This window comes from Carcharhinus amblyrhynchos, chromosome 30 (genome assembly GCF_965287045.1).
Source record: "Carcharhinus amblyrhynchos chromosome 30, sCarAmb.v2.hapA, whole genome shotgun sequence".
NCBI lineage: Eukaryota > Metazoa > Chordata > Chondrichthyes > Carcharhiniformes > Carcharhinidae > Carcharhinus > Carcharhinus amblyrhynchos.
The window spans coordinates 24,675,182-24,693,249 of NC_137353.1; the positions used below are offsets into that span (position 1 = coordinate 24,675,182).

At 41.4% G+C, this 18,068-nt stretch overlaps 1 protein-coding gene across 4 annotated transcripts in view; it reads right to left on the reverse strand.

Moving 5' to 3' along the window:
- vps13d (vacuolar protein sorting 13 homolog D) overlaps positions 1-18,068 on the reverse strand; it is a 261,410-nt gene that overhangs the window by 184,413 nt on the left and 58,929 nt on the right. For all 4 annotated transcript variants that reach the window (XM_080215376.1, XM_080215379.1, XM_080215377.1 and 1 more), the window contains exons 22-23: positions 15,216-15,342; positions 13,943-14,123 (exon numbers count right to left, since the gene is read on the reverse strand). In XM_080215376.1, the coding sequence (XP_080071502.1) occupies positions 13,943-14,123; positions 15,216-15,342 (308 nt within the window). The remainder of the gene's footprint in view (positions 1-13,942; positions 14,124-15,215; positions 15,343-18,068) is intronic.

Below are 18,068 nucleotides of genomic sequence, written 5' to 3' on the forward strand. Positions count from 1 at the left end.
TAGCCTACTCCACAAAGTCCAGATGACTCAATTTCTATTACATACTGATTTGCCAGGTCTAAATTTCAGAAGCCTAGAGCTGTGCAAGGGTTTTCTTTACTGTTGTTGCCACATTGCAGAATAATTCTAAATCAGAATACCTAGATCTTGAGATATAAAGCAATTAGTTTAACATTGACTTTGAAGCTCTGTAGTATGCTTAAGCAGCCAGCAAAGATTTGGACGTTCCTAGTCTTACAGTTCTTTCACGTGTACATATTTCTAATCGTTTGCATCACTTCTAATTGCTATTACCCAAACTATAACAACTCCAGCTCAAGATTCCTGATTGTCAACCCCCCCCCCCCCCACCACACACACACACAAAATCTTGACTCACTCCCAATTCTTGCGACATATGTCTCAACTGAACTGGACACACCATAAAAATACTGTGGCTATAAGAGCAGGTCAGAGGCTCGGAATTCTGTGGCAAATAACTAATCTCTTATTCCCAAAAAGTCTGTCCGCAATCTACAAGACACAAATCAGCAGAGTGATGGAATACCCTCCACTTGATAAGTAAATGAGCAAAAAGTTATTGGGATCAGGCAGGAATGTGGAGTCAAGGTTAAAATGAGATCAGCCACGACCTTATTGAATGGTGCAGCAGATTTGAAGAGCTGAATGGCCTACACCTGTTTTTAATTTCACAGTAACTTCATAGTAGTCTTAAAGTAAGCCTTACTTGTGACTAATAAATAATACTTCATATTGAATTTGTACGTTGCCTGAATAAATGCAGCTCCAATAAACTTCAAGAAGCTCAACACCATTCAGGACAAAGCAACCCGTTTGATTGGAGGCCCATCCCACAACATTTACTCCCTCCACCTCTGATGCACAGTGGTAACAGTGTGCTGTATCCATCAGCAATTCACCAAGGCTCCTTCGACAGCATGTTTCAAACCACGACCTCTTTCACTTCAAGGACAGGGGCAGCTGGTGCATAAAAACACACCTGCTAGTTCCCTTTCAAGCCATTCACCATCCTGAACTATATTGCTGTTTCTTCACTGTGGCTGGCTCAGGATCCTGGAACACCTTTGAGTGTACCTACACCACATGTACTACAGTGGTTCATATTGGCAGCTCACCACCAACTTGTCAAGGGCAATTAGTAAATGTCATCACAGTCCCAGAGGACCACAGGCTGCCCTCTCCTTTAAGAGAGAACTGACTGGTGGTGATTTGAGGGGGTCACCAGACCTCAGGCAAGAGGAAAGGTTGAGATGGCGGTGTTTTCATGAATAACTTCAGCCAGTACAGGAATTGAACCCATGCTGTTGGCATTGTTCCACATCACAAACCAACTGTTCAGCCAACTGAGCTAACCAACACCCCCCAACCCACCCACCAACCAAACCCAGGACAATTAAGGGATGGGCAACAAATGTGGGCCCAGCCAATGACACATTATGAAAAGAATTTTAAAAAACTCTTCAGATGTACTGCATTCCTTCCAGGATGCACTTCCTTCAATTTGGTCTACTGTAATCATTGCTCCCAATATGGTCTCCTGGGGAGACTAAGCACATTATGAATGATAGCTTTGCAGAACACCTCTGCTCTGTCTGTAATCATGAGCCCAGCCTTCCTGTTACATGCCATTTTAACTCAGCATCTTGCTCTCATGCCCAAATTGTCCATCCTTGGCCTGCCGCAATGCTCCAGTGAAGTCCAATGCAAGTTGGAGGAGCAGCATCTCATTTTCCGCTGAGGTACGTTACAACCCTCTCAGTTCATCATTAAGATTAACAACTTTAGACTGTGACCTTTTCCTCTACCTTAAACACTTAAAAAAAAATCCCACACATTTATTGTTTCAATGCAATTACTCTCCTTTCCATACCAGGCAATCTCACTGCTACATCCTGTTGCAATCTCTCCTAGCTACAGTTTAATATCCAACACATTTCTCCCTCTCTTGAGGTCTGATGAACAGATGGACTTGAAATGTTAATTCTGTTTTCTCTCCCTACAGATGCTGTCAGACCTGCTGAGTTTTCCAGCTCTTGTTCTTGTTTCAGATTCCAAGATCCACAGTAGTTTGCCTATTTTGTTGTTTATTATTTCTGTCACTCCTTCTTAAATCTTAAACCTGCTGTTTTAGAATATGGATACCAGCTGTTTGCAGAGTTACCTGTAGATTCAAACGCTATATTTAAACTAAAGCTTCATTACTCGCTCAGTAAGGGCAGCCAAACCTTTTTCTGCTACATCCAAGTAGTATATCTCATTCTTTATTAACATTCAATATTTGATTCCAAATCGCTCCGAGTACCATATTTTTCCTGAGGACATTCTACTTTCCAGTATTACTTGCAAACTTAGGCATTCTATTGACAAGAGCAATCAAAATGATGTTAAAAAACAAGTAACAGGACCTGGGTTGCATTGAAAACTTTCTGTACTCATAGCCAATTGAGAAGAAATGTAACCGGTAATTATTGACCTTTCTCCAAGTCCCTCACTCTGCCTTAGATTAGTAATCTCCAGTCTGATTGTTTCCAAAGGATTTTGTTAATTATATAATTGTATATTACGACAAAATGCAAAGTGCAAAGTTATTTCATTAAAATACTTTTGATTGAAATCAACTGGTAAGGTCATAATATTTAGAAAAAAGCACCTTAGTAACATTATTCTAATAGAGAAAATCAATGTAAAATTGAGATAAAACAGAAAATGTTAGAAATATACAGAAATGACAGAACTGATAAAGGAAAAATGCCAAATATTTGAATGCCCTTCTTAAAAATATTTTTGTGAGTTACAATTGAACAATGTCGATCATTTCTCATACCCTGGGACCCTCCTCTCAGCAAGAGCAGACGTCTGACTATAAAACTCAACATCAATTTCAGTGTATTGGTGCAGCCTTTGGTCATCTGAGGAAAAGACTATCTGATGTCAAGACCTCAAACCCAGAACCAAGCCCATGGTCTAGAGGGCTGCCATGCTAGTTGCTTTCCTGCATTTGTTAGACATGGGCAACACACAGCAGATAGCTTAAATCCTTGGAGAAATATCACCAGCAATACCTTCGCAAAATCTTGCGAGTTCAATGGCAGAATAGACGCTCCAATGTCACTGTCTCTTCTTAGGCCAACATCCCCTGTATTGAGACACTGGTTATGGTTAATCAGCTATGTTGAGCAGGCTACATAAGAACATAAGAAATAGGAGCAGGAGTAGGCCATCCAGCCCTTCGAGCCTGCCCCGCCATTCAATAAGATCATGGCTGATCTGTCGCTGCTCAGTTCCACTTTCCCGCCCTCTCCCCATAACCCTTAATCCCCTCTCCTATCAAAAACCCATCAACCCGCATCTTAAAAATATTTAGCGAGGCAGCCTCCACCACTTCAACGGGCAGAGAATTCCAGAGATTCACCACCCTTTGAGTGAAGAAGTTCCTCCTCAACTCCATTCTAAACCGCCCTCCTTTTATCTTGAGGCTGTGCCCCCTAGTCCTACTGTCTTTTTTGAGCGGGAAGAGTCTCTCCACCTCTATCCTACCCATTCCATTCAACATCTTGTACGTCTCAATGAGATCTCCCCTCATTCTTCTAAACTCTAACGAGTACAAGCCCAGTTTATTCAGCCTCTCCTCATAGCTCAACCCCCTCAACTCCGGTATCAGCCTAGTAAACCTCCTCTGCACTCCCTCCAAGGCCAAAATATCTTTGCGCAGGTGCGGCGCCCAAAACTGCACACAGTACTCCAGCTGCGGCCTAACCAATGTTCTATACAGCTGCAGCAAGACCTCCCTACTTTTATATTCAATCCCCCTCGCTATATGATATCATATCATATCATCCATACGCCTCACACAAGACAATAGCAAGTTCTCTACTCAAAACTTCATCACTGCAATTGCTTACTAGAAGGGCAGAGGAAATATTCTAGGGATGTCCTTAAAGTTTCCCAGAAAAAAAATGAGATCCCCACCAACTTGTGGGAGTCTGTTGTTCAAGACTACCCAAACTGGAGAAGAAACACCCATAAAGGTGCCAACCATTCTGAATGTCTCTGACAGGCTAAGTGCAAACAGCAGAGGAGCATATCAAAATCCGAGCATCCTACCCAACCACCTCAGTACCTGCCCCACTTGCGGCCAAGTGTGCATTTGAAGCATTGGACTTTTTAATCACCCCAGGAACCACAACCCAGAGTGGAAGAAAGTCATCCTCGGTTCTGAGGGGCTGCCTCAGAACAGAAGGTTGTAGTCAATGCCCATTTCAGCTAGAGCAGTAGCAACCTGTAGGCCAGTTGATCACTGGATCGCCTTCAACCATCTTTCCATCTGATTTGAAATTGTTGGCAGTTTTGGGGCTTTTTTTTTTACAATGGAAAACCCCAGCAGTGAGTGACTGAACCACTGTTCCACAGTTTGGAGTGTCGGCAAGTGCTGAATGTAATACTAGCTGGTTACTGTAACTCGTTTGTCAACAACACATTAGCACTTCAGACAGCTGAGCAGGAAATCAAAGACGAGGCTCAGAAATGGGAACTTGCCAAAATGTCCAATGTTTCAAAATCATCACAGCTGGTCAGTTTAGCGCCATTATATAAGTGTTACTTTTAATTGACACTGAAGTCTGCAGTGAAATAGTTACACTTACTCAGAATATGGGCAGGCAAAGTTTTGACTGTGGCAGTAGGAATGAGTTTTATGCACAATCACAAGGCATAATTTTTTCATTACAACAATGAATTTCTTCATTACAACACTTTTCATTGGCTGCAATGTGCTTTAAGACAGGTGGCCATGTAAAGTGTGATATAAATACAAGTCTTTCTTTTATTTGAGCAGACTAAATCAATTGAGCCTTTGAAAGCGAAAGCAGCCAGCCTGATCAACTCATCAAATTAGAAATAGCACAACGATAGGTATTTTTGATTCTGAATAAGAACAATTTGGGTTCAAATCTAAATCCATAAGCAAACAACCTAGTTTATGCAGAATTGAGCATGGTGAATTTCAGACGAGACATTAAACTTTTGTGGTTCAGGTGCATAATAAAAATCCCATTTTACAGTCTGAAGTGATTCTGCTGGTACCTCTGTCTGACATTCCACTTTCAACCAATGCTACATTAAGCTCACTGATGTTTATAGGATCTTGGTGCTTATGCTCAAAACCACACGGGCAATTCTAACCTGATGAAAGAGCAGTGCTTTGAAAGCTAGTTGGTTTTGCTATCAAATAAATCTGTTGGACTTTAACCTGGTGTCGTGAGACTTCTTACTGAATTCTAAACTAATCCAGGGAGCTGCCAAGATTGGGTGTAACACTGATTTCACATCCAGTCTGATTTTACTCTTCCAAGAAGTCAGCAGAGAACAATTTTGACTAGGTTGTAAAATCAGTGTTCCACCCAATCCCACGAGTTTACTGCCTGCCAAGTTACTTTAAAATTACCTCCCTCATCTCAGATTTTAATGTACAACATGGCTGCTGCATTTGCCAACAACAGCTACTGCATTCCAAAACAATTCATTGTATTTTAAGCTATATGTTTGAGCGTTGTGCTGAAGCATAATGAAAGTGAAAGTTGCGTTTATTTGAGGAAGTCTGATTCTAGGCATTCATCTTATTCAATTCAGAACTATATTATTTATCATGCAGGTGCCTGAATGAGTATTGATCACCCCCATCAACTTTTCTGACATGGGTTGCATGGTGGCACAGTTTTGCATGGGACCTAGTTTTGGAGAGGTGGGGATGCTTATCAGTGCAGACATGTTGGGGCAAATGGCCTCATTCTGCACTGTGGGGATTCTATAATTCTATGTTGCTGGTGACAGCCTGGATCTCAGCAATGTTTTTGTCTCCACAAAGGCCAAGTGTGATTAGATGCACTACCCCGAGGGCAATGTAAACACTGCCATCAAGATTGCAGGCAACCACGTTCTGCAACTGTAGGGAGGTTGAACAATTCAGCCCACATGTACAAGACAGCAGAGTGTGCCTTGCGCTCACTCATCGACTAGGTTATCATTCAGAAAAATATGGTATCCTGAAACTGAGGTTCACCCTGTTTGCCTTTTGGGTGGCTTTTTGAGTTTTTAAGCTTGAAAAACAAGTTGTAAACTATAAAGTGTACTGAACCAAAATTGTGGAATCCATTTTTTTTTAAACACACATTAATTTCCTTAGCATTTACAGCTTCTTACAACTTTTCTATTATGTGCAGAGCTAGAGGTGTGGATTTAGGTTTCTGAAACAATCTCCATCTCCATGACAATTTCAAGCAACAGTACTCAGCAGCAGTTAACATATTAACATATGATATCTACTTCATTCATGGATCTTATTGTTAACTTCACCTAACAAAGCTCATATCAGCTTCCTCTAATCCCTTTGCTGGTCCACAAGGTTAATGTAATACCACTTAACTGAGAAACAAAAGTTAAATTCACACAATGCCCATCAAAGGCCTAGGTACATCCCAAAGCACTTCACGGCCAATTAAGTGCTTCTGAAGAGATTCTGTTGTAATGTAAGGGCAATGCAATGGTCAATTGTGCATGTTAATTAGACTCCCTACAGCAACAAACAGATAATCTGTTCTGCCAGTAGTGATTATAGAGTAAATGTTGGTCAGGGCATTGGAGAACTGCCATGTTGAGTGATATGGAATCTTTCAGCCAATTTGGGAGGCAAATGGATTATAATCCATCAACAGAGTAGACTCAAGAGTCTATGTCAATTAACTTTTCATGATGTGAAGATGTCGGCGTTGAACTGGGGTAAGCACAGCAAGAAGTCTCACAACACCATGTTATCCTGGTGTCTTTGATCTGGTATTGAGAGACCCCTTACTGTATTTAACTTTTCCACAACTGGCCGAAAGTACATGCATTTCCATTGGTTAGTGCCAGTTATAGATAAATGTTGCCTCTCCCAGAGCGACAGCACTGAGAGTGCTGAATCATTCCATTGTGACTATCCAACGTCAGAAAATCTCACTCTGGAGAGCTGCCAATACCTAATAATTAGGTGGGTCTACAATCTAACCATGTGAATTTATGGTTAAGGTAGACTGTTTCATCCAGAAGTCATTTGCTCAATTAGTTGGGTGTGGATCACATCACATATTGCAGTACTCTGTGCCTTAACTATATTGTTTTTTCCAGTGAGCTAAGAGTTAAACTGCATCTGCTTTTCGTTAGCCTTATTCTCAGAATTCTGCACAGAAGTGGAATTACCATCAGCTTCACAAGAAAATTCCAGAGCGAGGCCATCTGTGAGATATTTAGCTATTGACCCCAGAGGTCGCTGCCAAACCTAGCACAACACTGGCAACAGGCTCAAATACACATCCATATCTACACCAATTTACACGTAACAGCTCTCAGCGATGCCACGGGGTGTATTGCTGATGCTTGCAACTCCATCTGTAAGGAAATTAAAAGTGGAAAAGGTCGGAAACAAATAACAGATCTACCAGCATCTGAACAGAGAAAACAGCAAGTTGACTTTTTTGTGTAGACATCTTTTAATCTGAATCAGGGAATCAAGATGAAAAGTAAAGATAATGCTTGAAAAGTTCAGAATTGCTGTTACAGAGACACTTATTAGTGCTGAGCTTGCAAAATAGTTCTCAGAATTTTCAAAACATGCACATAAAATTAATACAAGCAGCAAATTATGAGTGTTGACTTTGAAGATAAAGAAGAATGGAATAAAGCAAATGCTTGCAGCAATTTCCCATCAAATTGACACTGTTAAGATTATCATGCACAGATGCTGCCACTGTCCGTCGGTGGGGCCAGAATGACCAAGTCAGGTACACAAACTGGCACCCCTACTTCACTTGCTGAAAATAAATAAAAACGGCAAATGCTAGCAACACTCAGCATGCATCCATGGTGAGGCAAACAGCTAATGTTTCAGCTCTGTGATCTTTCTTCAGAATTCTGATGAAAAGGTTACAGACCCGAAACATTAGCTTGGTTTCTCTCCCCACGGATGCTGCCAGACATGCTGAGTATTTTCAGCAATTTTTGTTCATTCTTCTGATTGCCAGCATTCATGGTATTTTGATTTCATATTATTCAAGTTCATCAATGTTCTCACAGTCTGAGACAAAATGCCGAGTTGTAATATAGTGCTCCCTCATGAGGCGAGAAGGGAAAAAAAACGCGGTAAAGCCAATTCCAAAGTCTAGACATGGAATATGACCCTTTTGTTCAAGGAGAAGCAGAGTAGCAAAAGACAGGAATGAATGATTTAAAAAGAAAAAGAAAAGTACTCATCAAAAAATATTACCAATTCAAGAATCATTTCAATAACTTTCTCTCTATTTGTCTATGTGCCCTTTGGAGTCCGTAGCCCACATTTCTTGATCAACCAGTTACACCTCAAGCATCTACCTGACAAGTGGCCTGTTATTGCTTGTTCACAAAAATCTGAAAGGGGAAACCCTTTCTGGTTAATTGTCACCCTTTCAGTCTCCTTTCAATCATCAGCAAACAGATGGAAGGCTTTGTTGACAAATATATTCAAGATGCACTTACTCTGCAACAATTTGCTCACTGATATTCAGTTTGGGTTCCACCAGGGCTACTCAGCTCTAGACCTCAAGATAGCCTTGGTTTAAAAGTGGAAAAAGAGTTAAATTCCAGAGGAATTACAAGCAGCAAAGGTTGTATATGTGAATAGATCATTGAGCGTGGAGAACACAGTTAATAAAGCATTTAGTATCTTGAGCTTTATTAACAGGGGCATAGAGTACAACAGCAAGGAGATTATGCTGAACTTAAGATAGCAGACAGACATCAGGTAGAATGTTGTGTCGAGTTTTGTGTGCCACACTATAGGAAGGATGCAAAATCACTGGAGCAAGAAGAGCTTTACAAAAATAGTTCCAGGGATGAGAAACTTCAGTTATGAGGATTGATTGGACATGGTGGGACTGTTCTCTTTGGATAGAAGGTTAAAAGGAGATTTGATAGAGATGCTCAAAATCATGAGGGGGCGGGACAGAATAGAAAGGGAGAAATTGTTGCTGCTTGTAAAAGGATCAAAAATAAGAGTCCACAGATGTAAAGCGATTTGCAAAAGAAGCAAATGTGACATGAGAAGAAACGTTTTCACAGAGTGGTTAAGGTCTGGAATATGCTGCCTGGAAGAGGCAGATTTAATTGAGGACATTCAAGAGGGCACTTGAATAGAAACAATGTGCAGGGGTACAGGGAAAAGGCTGGGCAATGGCAGTAAGTCATGATGCTCGATTGGAGAGCTGGTGCAGACATAACGGGGGTCAAATAGCCTTCTTCTGCAGTGTAACAATTCAGTGATTCTATGAGATGAGAATGAATGTCCTTGATATTAAAGCAGCATTTGTCTGAGCGTGGCATCAAAGCATCCTAACAAAACTGGAGTCGATGCGAATCGGGGGAAAACTCTCCACAGGTTTGAACGTTTAGGACAAAAGGCAATTGTGGTTGTTGAATGTCAGTCATTTCAGTTCCTGGACATCACTAGATGGGTTCCTCAATTGGCCCAACCATCTTCAGATGCTTCATCAATGGCCTCCCTTCAAATAAGGTTGGAATTGGCAATGTTTGTCGATGATTGAAGTGTTTAGTACTGGTTGTAATCCTGATATACTGAAGCAATCTGTAGCAGCACGTGACATTGGAGTCGCGAGTGTTAGGAGTGACCCATGCCCCTACAAATCAGGTTTAGTCCAGAGAATACATTTGGGCTGTAGAACACTAAATAGATAGCTGGTGTTAATAATGGAATTGCAAGCAGAATTAAGTGGCAAGTTAAGAGCTTTAGACAAAAAGGCATTTTAAATGAAATATATTTTTTTCCCCTATATTTCTTGATATAAACACACTAAATCAAATTTGCAGTATAGTTATATCACCCTTTGGAGTGATAGGTAGGAATAACCAGCCCAGAGAACCATGAACAACCAGAGATATTCAGGATACAATGAGAAGGAAAAGAAAGGCTTTTAAAAAGTACAAGGAGAGCAAATCAGCAGAGGCTTTTGTGAGGTATAGAAGATGCAGGGTGGAGCTTAAGAAAGCAATTAGGAAAGCAAAGAGGGGATCTGAGAAAGGTCTAGTTGGTAAAAGTAGGGGAAATTCCAAAATATTCTGTAAGTTTAAGTAGAGAAAGAACAGGGCCCATTAGGTACCAAGCAGGCAAACTATGGGTGGTGCCAGAGGACATTGGTAGAGTGTTGAATGAATATTTGTCTGTCTTCACCCAAAAGGAGGAGGACGATGGTATGGAATCCAGGGAGGAAGACTGTGAAGTTCTTGAGCAAATTGACATAGGGAAGGACAAGGTAATGGAGGTGTCGGCAGCCTTAAAATCCCCAGGTCCAGATGAATTGTGCCCTAGACTGCTGTGGGAGGCAAGAGAGGAGGTTGCAGGAGCTCGGACCCAAATTTTCAATTCTTCTTTGGCCACAGGAGAGGTTCCAGAGGTCTGGGGAACAGCTAAAGCTTGATCAGGGATAGTCAGCATGGCTTCGTCAGAGGGAGGTCATGCCAACAAATTTGACTATTTTTTTTTGAGGTGGTGACCAGGAGACGAGGGTAGTGCAGTCGATGTAGTTTATATGGATTTCAGCACAGCTTTGGCAAGGTATCACATGGGAAACTTGTAAAGAAGGTAAATTCACATGGGATACAGGGTAATTTAAGGACATAAGAAATAGGAGCAGGAGTAGGCCATCTAGCCCTTCGAGCCTGCCCCGCCATTCAATAAGATCATGGCTGATCTGTTGTGGCTCAGTTCCACTTTCCTGCCCTCTCCCCATAACCCTTAATCCCCTCTCTTATCAAGAACCCATCAACCCGCTTCTTAAAAATATTTAGCGAGGCAGCCTCCACCACTTCAACGGGCAGAGAATTCCAGAGATTCACCACCCTTTGAGTGAAGAAGTTCCTCCTCAATTCCGTTCTAAACCGCCTCCCCTTTATCTTGAGGCTGTGCCCCCTAGTCCTACTGTCTTTTTTGAGCGGGAAGAGTCTCTCCACCTCTATCCTATCCATCCCATTCATCATCTTATACGTCTCAATGAGATCTCCCCTCATTCTTCTAAACTCTAACGAGTACAAGCCTAGTTTATTCAGCCTCTCCTCATAGCTCAATCCCCTCAACTCCGGTATCAGCCTAGTAAACCTCCTCTGCACTCCCTCCAGGGCCAAAATATCCTTGCGCAGGTGCGGCGCCCAAAACTGCACACAGTACTCCAGCTGCGGCCTCACCAATGCCCTATACAGCTGCAGCAAGACCTCCCTACTTCTATATTCAATCCCCCTCGCTATGAATTTAATAAAGAGGATTCAAAATTGGCTCAGTTGTAGGAGATAGAGAATGCTGACGGAAGGCTACTTTAGTGACTGGAAGCTGGTGTCCAGTGGCGTACCACAGGGATTTATTTGGGCTCCCTATTATTTGTTATTTATATAAATGACATTGATGACTATGTGGGGGTAGGATTAGTAAGTTTGCGGATGACATGAAGATTGGACAGGTGAGGAATGCCCAAATGGGTAGATAAGCGGCAGACAGAATTTAACCCTGAAAAGTGTGAGGTGATATACAGGAAGAATTCAATAAATGGTAGGACGCTAGGGAGTTCTGTGAAACAAAGGGACCATATTTGTCCACAGATCTCTGAAAGCAGTATGGCATGTTAGTAACATGGTGAAAAAGGTATATGGGATACTTGCCTTTATCAGTCCAGGCACAGATTACAAAAACAGGGAGGTCACGTTGGAGTTGTGTAGAACTTTGGTGAGGCCACTGCTAGAGTACTGTGTACAGTTCTGGACATCACATTATCGGAAGGATATGATTGCGCTGGAGGGGGTGCAGAGGTGATTCACCACAATGTTGCCTGGATGGAACATTTAAGTCAGGAAGAGAGGTTGCATAGGCTTGGTTTGTTTTCGTTTGAGCACAGAAGATTGAGAAGGCAACCTGATTGAAGTACACAGGATTTGAGAGATATGGACAGAGTGGATAAGGAGCAGCTGTTCCCCTTAGTTGAAGGGTCAGTCACGAGGGTACATAGGTTCAAGATGAGGGGCAAAGGGTTTGTGTGGGGGGGGGGGGGGGGGGAATGTGAGGGAAATGTTTTTTACCCAGAGGGCTCTGATGGTCTGGAATGCATGCCTGGGAGAGTGGTAGAGGTGGGTTGCCTTACATCCTTTAAAAAGGTATCTGGATGAGCACTTGGCACATCATAACATTCAGGCCTATGGGCCAAGCGCTGGCAGGTGGGAGTTTAGGTGTTTCTAATGCGTCAGTGCAGACTTGATGGGCCGAAGGGCCTCTTCTGCACTGTATGATTTTAATTGTATAAAGAGGGGTCAGGAAAGGAAATACCTTAAGGAATTGGAGAAATATGAAAAAACAGAACAATGTCAAAGGAAGTCAATCTCAAACTACTTTGCAGAACCATAGATCATAATTAGTAATACGTAAGTTTTGATTCTTTTACAACAGTTAGGTCTATCCTGGAATCTGACTTGTACTTAAAAAAATGCAAACTTAAAATCTGAGTTTCTTTATGACACAAAGCCATGAAAGAAAAGAAAAATTGGTGTAGAGTAAAATAAAACAACACTAATAACAATAGAACACTCAAGTAACTGTAAGCAGACTAATTAACTCCAATGTCTCACTTTTTTTATCTTTGAACTACATGTACAATCCTGCTTTCTTTCACCATCAATAATTTTACATGTTTAGCAATTCAATGGCATAGTGCATCTAAACTGTATGACTTAATTCCACCACATTACCTCATTGACCTCCGTTTCCCAACACCAGTCAGTTAAAGCCAGATAAAGACTGCCTGCCTGGCAACCACATAACTAATCAACATATTAGATAAAAGCAAAATACTGTGGATGTTGGAAATCCGAAATAAAAACAGAGAATGCTTGTTGAACTCAGCAGGTCTAGCAGCATCAGTGGAGTAAGAAACGGAGTTAATGTTTTGAGTCCGTATGACCCGTCTGCAGATATTAGCTGGTCTATAATCCTGTCAAGAGTGATGCATTGTTTTATGGAGGACTTCAAACATTTCCATGCCATCTGATGACTGCAGTTACACTCAGAAGCAAACACCACAGCTATAATTTTCTCAAAAGGCACACCACAGCCATGACTGTTTCAAATTAGTGGAACACTCAGATCTTTGAACATAGCAAAATCCTTTAAAATGGAACACCCAAACAAAAGACGTTTGTAGCAGCAAGAAATCACATGATGAATTATCAGCACACAGTTTATTTGATACAGATATTCTATTCCCTTTCGATAAAACACTGCATTCCGAATTCCTGAAGACTATAAAATTCAGAAATCTTTGAGGTACAAATTGGAAGATCCCAACACTTTCAAAGTGGCTTATTTGATAAAGGCAGTGTGCAACTGAGCCGTGGGTGGCACAGTGGTTAGCACAGCTGCTTCACAGCGCCAGAGACCTGGGTTCAATTTCAACCTCGGGTCACTGTCTGCGCGATCTCCCCATGTCTGCATGGGTTTCCTCCAGGTGCTGTGGCTTCTTCCCACAATCCGAAAGATGTGGTTAGGTACATTGGCCATGCTAAATTCTCCCTCAGCGTACCTGAACTGGCGCTGGAGTGTGGCAACTCGGAGATTTTCACAGTAATCTCATTGCAGCGTTAATGTAAGCCTACTTGTGATCAATAAATAAATAAAGTTCCAGGTCTGTGCAGAGTTAGCTGATCTTAACTAGTATGGCCTGACGTGCTGAAACTGGACTCAGAGCCTCGGAACTGAAGTAAAGTCAAGTCAACCAGAGTTAATAAAAAAGAATTCTGGGATGGATCAGATTTCCTGGTCCCTTATTGCTTTAACAAATGGCAGTTAGTAAGGTAAACATCTTACTGCTTGTCCCTCTATGGCTGCTCTCTGTCGCCCCAGGACGTCTTGCAACTGCGTGAAGTTCTGAATAAACGCCACCACCTCAGCCTGGAAGCGCTGGGTGTGCACGTACTGCACTGATGCCATTTGAAGACTCACTCTCATATCACAATCGCGCTTCAGCTTCGGATCTGCTCCGCCATACCTGGTTTTGGACAACAAGAATTACCTTATTCATCAAAAACTTGCATTTGGCATTTCTCAAAAGTGCTCATGGACAGCAAGCCAAAGTCAGAGATAGTAGGAAGGGTGACTTAGCTTGGTTAACAAGATGAAGGAGGTAGAAAGGTTTAGGAACAGAATTCCAAAGCTTAGATCGGAGGTAGCTGGGGGCACTGTAACCAATGACAGGGCAAAGGAAGGTGGGGACGATGCTCTAGATACCAGAGGAATTGAGAGTTTGGGAATGCATAGTGATGCTGGTGCGTGATACAGAGAAAGGGAGACAACAAGGACATGAAGGATTTGAACACAAGGATGAGAATTTTAAATGTGTTTAGAACTGGTAACCAAGATAGTTGAGCAGGGGCAGGGGTGATGGATAATAGACAAGTCTAATTTGTTAAGAGACAGAATTAGGGTCAACAGAGTTTTGGATCAGCTGATGTTTATGGAGGGGGATGGCGGTAATAGCCAAGTTTTGCAGTTAGGAGGGCATGGGCTACATACACTTACCAATGCTTTATAGATGCACAAGGTGTGAAAATTATGAGATAAGTTATTTTTTAAGTACAATTGCAACATTAGACTCCATTCCAGCTGTACTGAAGATATTTTACTTGAGGCAAAAGAAACTTTTAAGATCAGTAGCAGTTTTTTTTTAATATATGATGAGTCAATCAGGATTTAATAGCAGCTGTATTTTGTCCCCTCAAGCTCTCATGCTCATTACAATCCTCCACCTGCAATCTGCCTTTTACATTTTTTTATTGCCAACACTGTTCTGGTATAGAACATTGTGTGAAGTAGAATGGGGAAGTTTTGATCTCCCTTTTAAACCCTTTCTCTTGGACTCTGTACAATGAATGGGACAAACCTTCTAACTTCCTATGGAATCATGGATATATTACAGTAATAAAGACCCAGAGCTTTGGCCAACAAAATAATATGCCAAAACCCAACAGGAGATTTTTCATATTTTGTTTACAAAGAACCCAGAAAAAATACTTATAGCATTCGTTGAGCAAGATAAAAGTTGATACAACTAGCGCACACACACACACACACAAATGCATACTTGTAAATGTTGAACACAAGTGCCTCTTTGCCGCTAGTGGTAAAACGTTCCCTGTAAAGCTCTCCATGAGGCGTCAGATCACTGAGGGAAAGACTGCCGAGACTGCCTTGTAGAGCAAAGTCCCCATCTGTACAATATAAATATAGTCACAATTAGCAAACCAAAGGCAGACCCCTACAGATCGATCAATATAGCAATTCAGAATAGGAAGAAAATTTGTTCAACTTCCATCATATATAAACAGAATGGGAAATCAGACACTGAGCACAATAATATTCCATAATCCAACATCCTTCAATTTTCAAAATTAGCGTCAGAGGAATTTGCTTAGGGTATATTTCTCCCAGCTTCCATCCTAGCTATATAATAATGGATTCAGGACTCCATTCTCTGTCCAGTAACAAAAAACCTCCGGGTCAACTCAGCTACCATTAAGAAATGCTAATATTCCCTCATCTATTTCAAGCATTTTGCTTTTAATTTGAAAAGAAGCATTTCTCATGCTAACAACCTTCATGGTGGGCAGAACACATTATCTTCTCATTGTACCATCCCATTGTAATGAAGCACGGACAGGGAACTCAATGGAATAGAGACTGAAATTTTGTCCCATCATTCTGAGTTGCAGCATACAAGTGTTTCTCATGGAACAAGCAATTCCAAATCAGTGATAACTTTAGTAGAAACGTGACAGACATAAGGAAGTAGTCAACAATGGATTATTTCACAGTAAATTCATTAGTGTTAATATAAGCCTTACTTATGACTAATAAATAAGCTTTAAAAAAAGTTAGAAACTAATACTGACTAAGTGAAACATTGTACATAAAGTTTGCTCCAGAATATTGATGGAGTAATCAAGCTATGTTGTATTTTTATTACATTGCAGAAATCTACAAAAGTAGTTCACCAAATATTAATTACTTGTTTGCACACAGCAAGATTCCTCAAAGATCAATGAGATGAATGAACAGTTAATCTGTTTTTGGTCATGTAACGGAAGGAGGAAGATTAATCAGGATAATGAAACAACTCCCCATATCTGCTAGAAATAGTGCCACGGGATCTAACTGAACAATCAGACAACGCCTTGATTTAATGCCTCTTCAGAAGGGTAACAGTGACACTGTAACATTCCTTTAGTACTGCAATAAAGCACCCAACTACCTTATACTTGCTGAACATGAGATGGGGCATGAAGCCAAAGACTAACGAGTCGTTCATCACATTGTCCTTTGTCAAATCTTCACTACTTGGCCTCGTCCCGAGGCTCTCTAACACAGAAGTCAGAGTCCAGAAAATGCAGTTCTATATACAGGATATTATGCAGCAGCTCAGAGTAATGGGCCAGGAAAAGGTCTAAGCCCTGATAAAAACCCAAATGTAGTCCTAAAGATCTGTTCACCCCTACAATCTTTTCACTACAGCAATTAAAATAGCATTTACCCAATACAAAAAATTTCTCAGCCATGCCCTATCTACATGAAACAAATCTAACAGTACCAAGGATCACCCACTAGACTTCTCCAAACCATCAGTGAAATAATGTCAGGAACCATGAAAGGTTTCTGCACCCTAGTACAGGTTCCACCAGAATCACTGAGCTCCTGACTTCACTACAGTTCAGGCATCGATAAAAACACAGAGGAGTGGTAAGAGCAGCTGCCTATAACATGCAGGCAGCATTCGACCAGTGCACCTCAAACCACAGGTTAATGAAGATGAGGGCCAATGGAAAGCTATCCATTAAATTGGATTGTAACCTGAACAGAAGAAGGTGGTTGCTATCATCACAGATCTGATATTAATGCACTAAAGCACAAGTCATTCAGGAAAGCATTCTCAGCCCCATTATCGTCAGCTCTTCAAAAATTACTTTCCCTCTATCCTAATGTCAGGGATAGATCTGCTTATTGATAATTCCAGTGTTCATGTTTCTGATAATGAAGCAGAGCATGCTAGCCCAAAGCAGGACCTGGATAATATCCAGATTTGGGCTCACATATTTAACATAACATTCACACCATGTAAGCGGCAGACAATAATCATCTTGAAGTGGTGGAATCCCAGTCTTACCCCTCAACCTTTGATGGCATCATCGCTGCTGAATTTACCATCAACATTTTGTGAGTCACTACTCACAAGAACATGCAAGTCAGCGATATTCATACTGGGGCTGTGAAAGCAGAGTAGAGGCTGGACACTCTGCAGCAACTAGCTAGGTTCCTGATTCCTCGAAGCTTGAATGAGTACATGGGAAGATGTTGACATTATGGAATTGTCACTGGACTAGAAACTGATTGTTGTAAAAACCCATCTGATTCACAAAGGTCCTTTAGGGAAGGAAATTTGCCACCTGGTCTGGCCTACATGTGATTCTAGATCCACAGCAATGGTTGACTCTTAATTGCCCCCTCAAGGGCAATTTGGGATGGGTAACAAAGGCTGGCCCAAATAGCAACACCCATGTCCCACGAACAAATAAAAGAAGATACAAAATGCCAAGGAACACAGTGGTTCACATGACTGGTGCCTGTCTATTGCTGGCATACTGGCTAACAATCTACAGAATGCAAATACGGCAACTTTGAAAACATTGTCCTACCATTGATGTCTATCACCAAGACATCAACAAGATCAAAAGCAGCAGGATAATGGGAATATCAATACCTCAAAGTTACTTACAATCCTGAGTTGGACATACAACATTGCTTCTTTATTATTCCTGGCGTTCCATACTTAAATCTATTGTGGAAGCATCCACCCTACAAGATATAACAGTTCAAGAAGATAGGCCACCATCAAGTACCAGGGCACACAGCTTCAAGGTCGAGGGGGAAAGTTTAAGGAGAT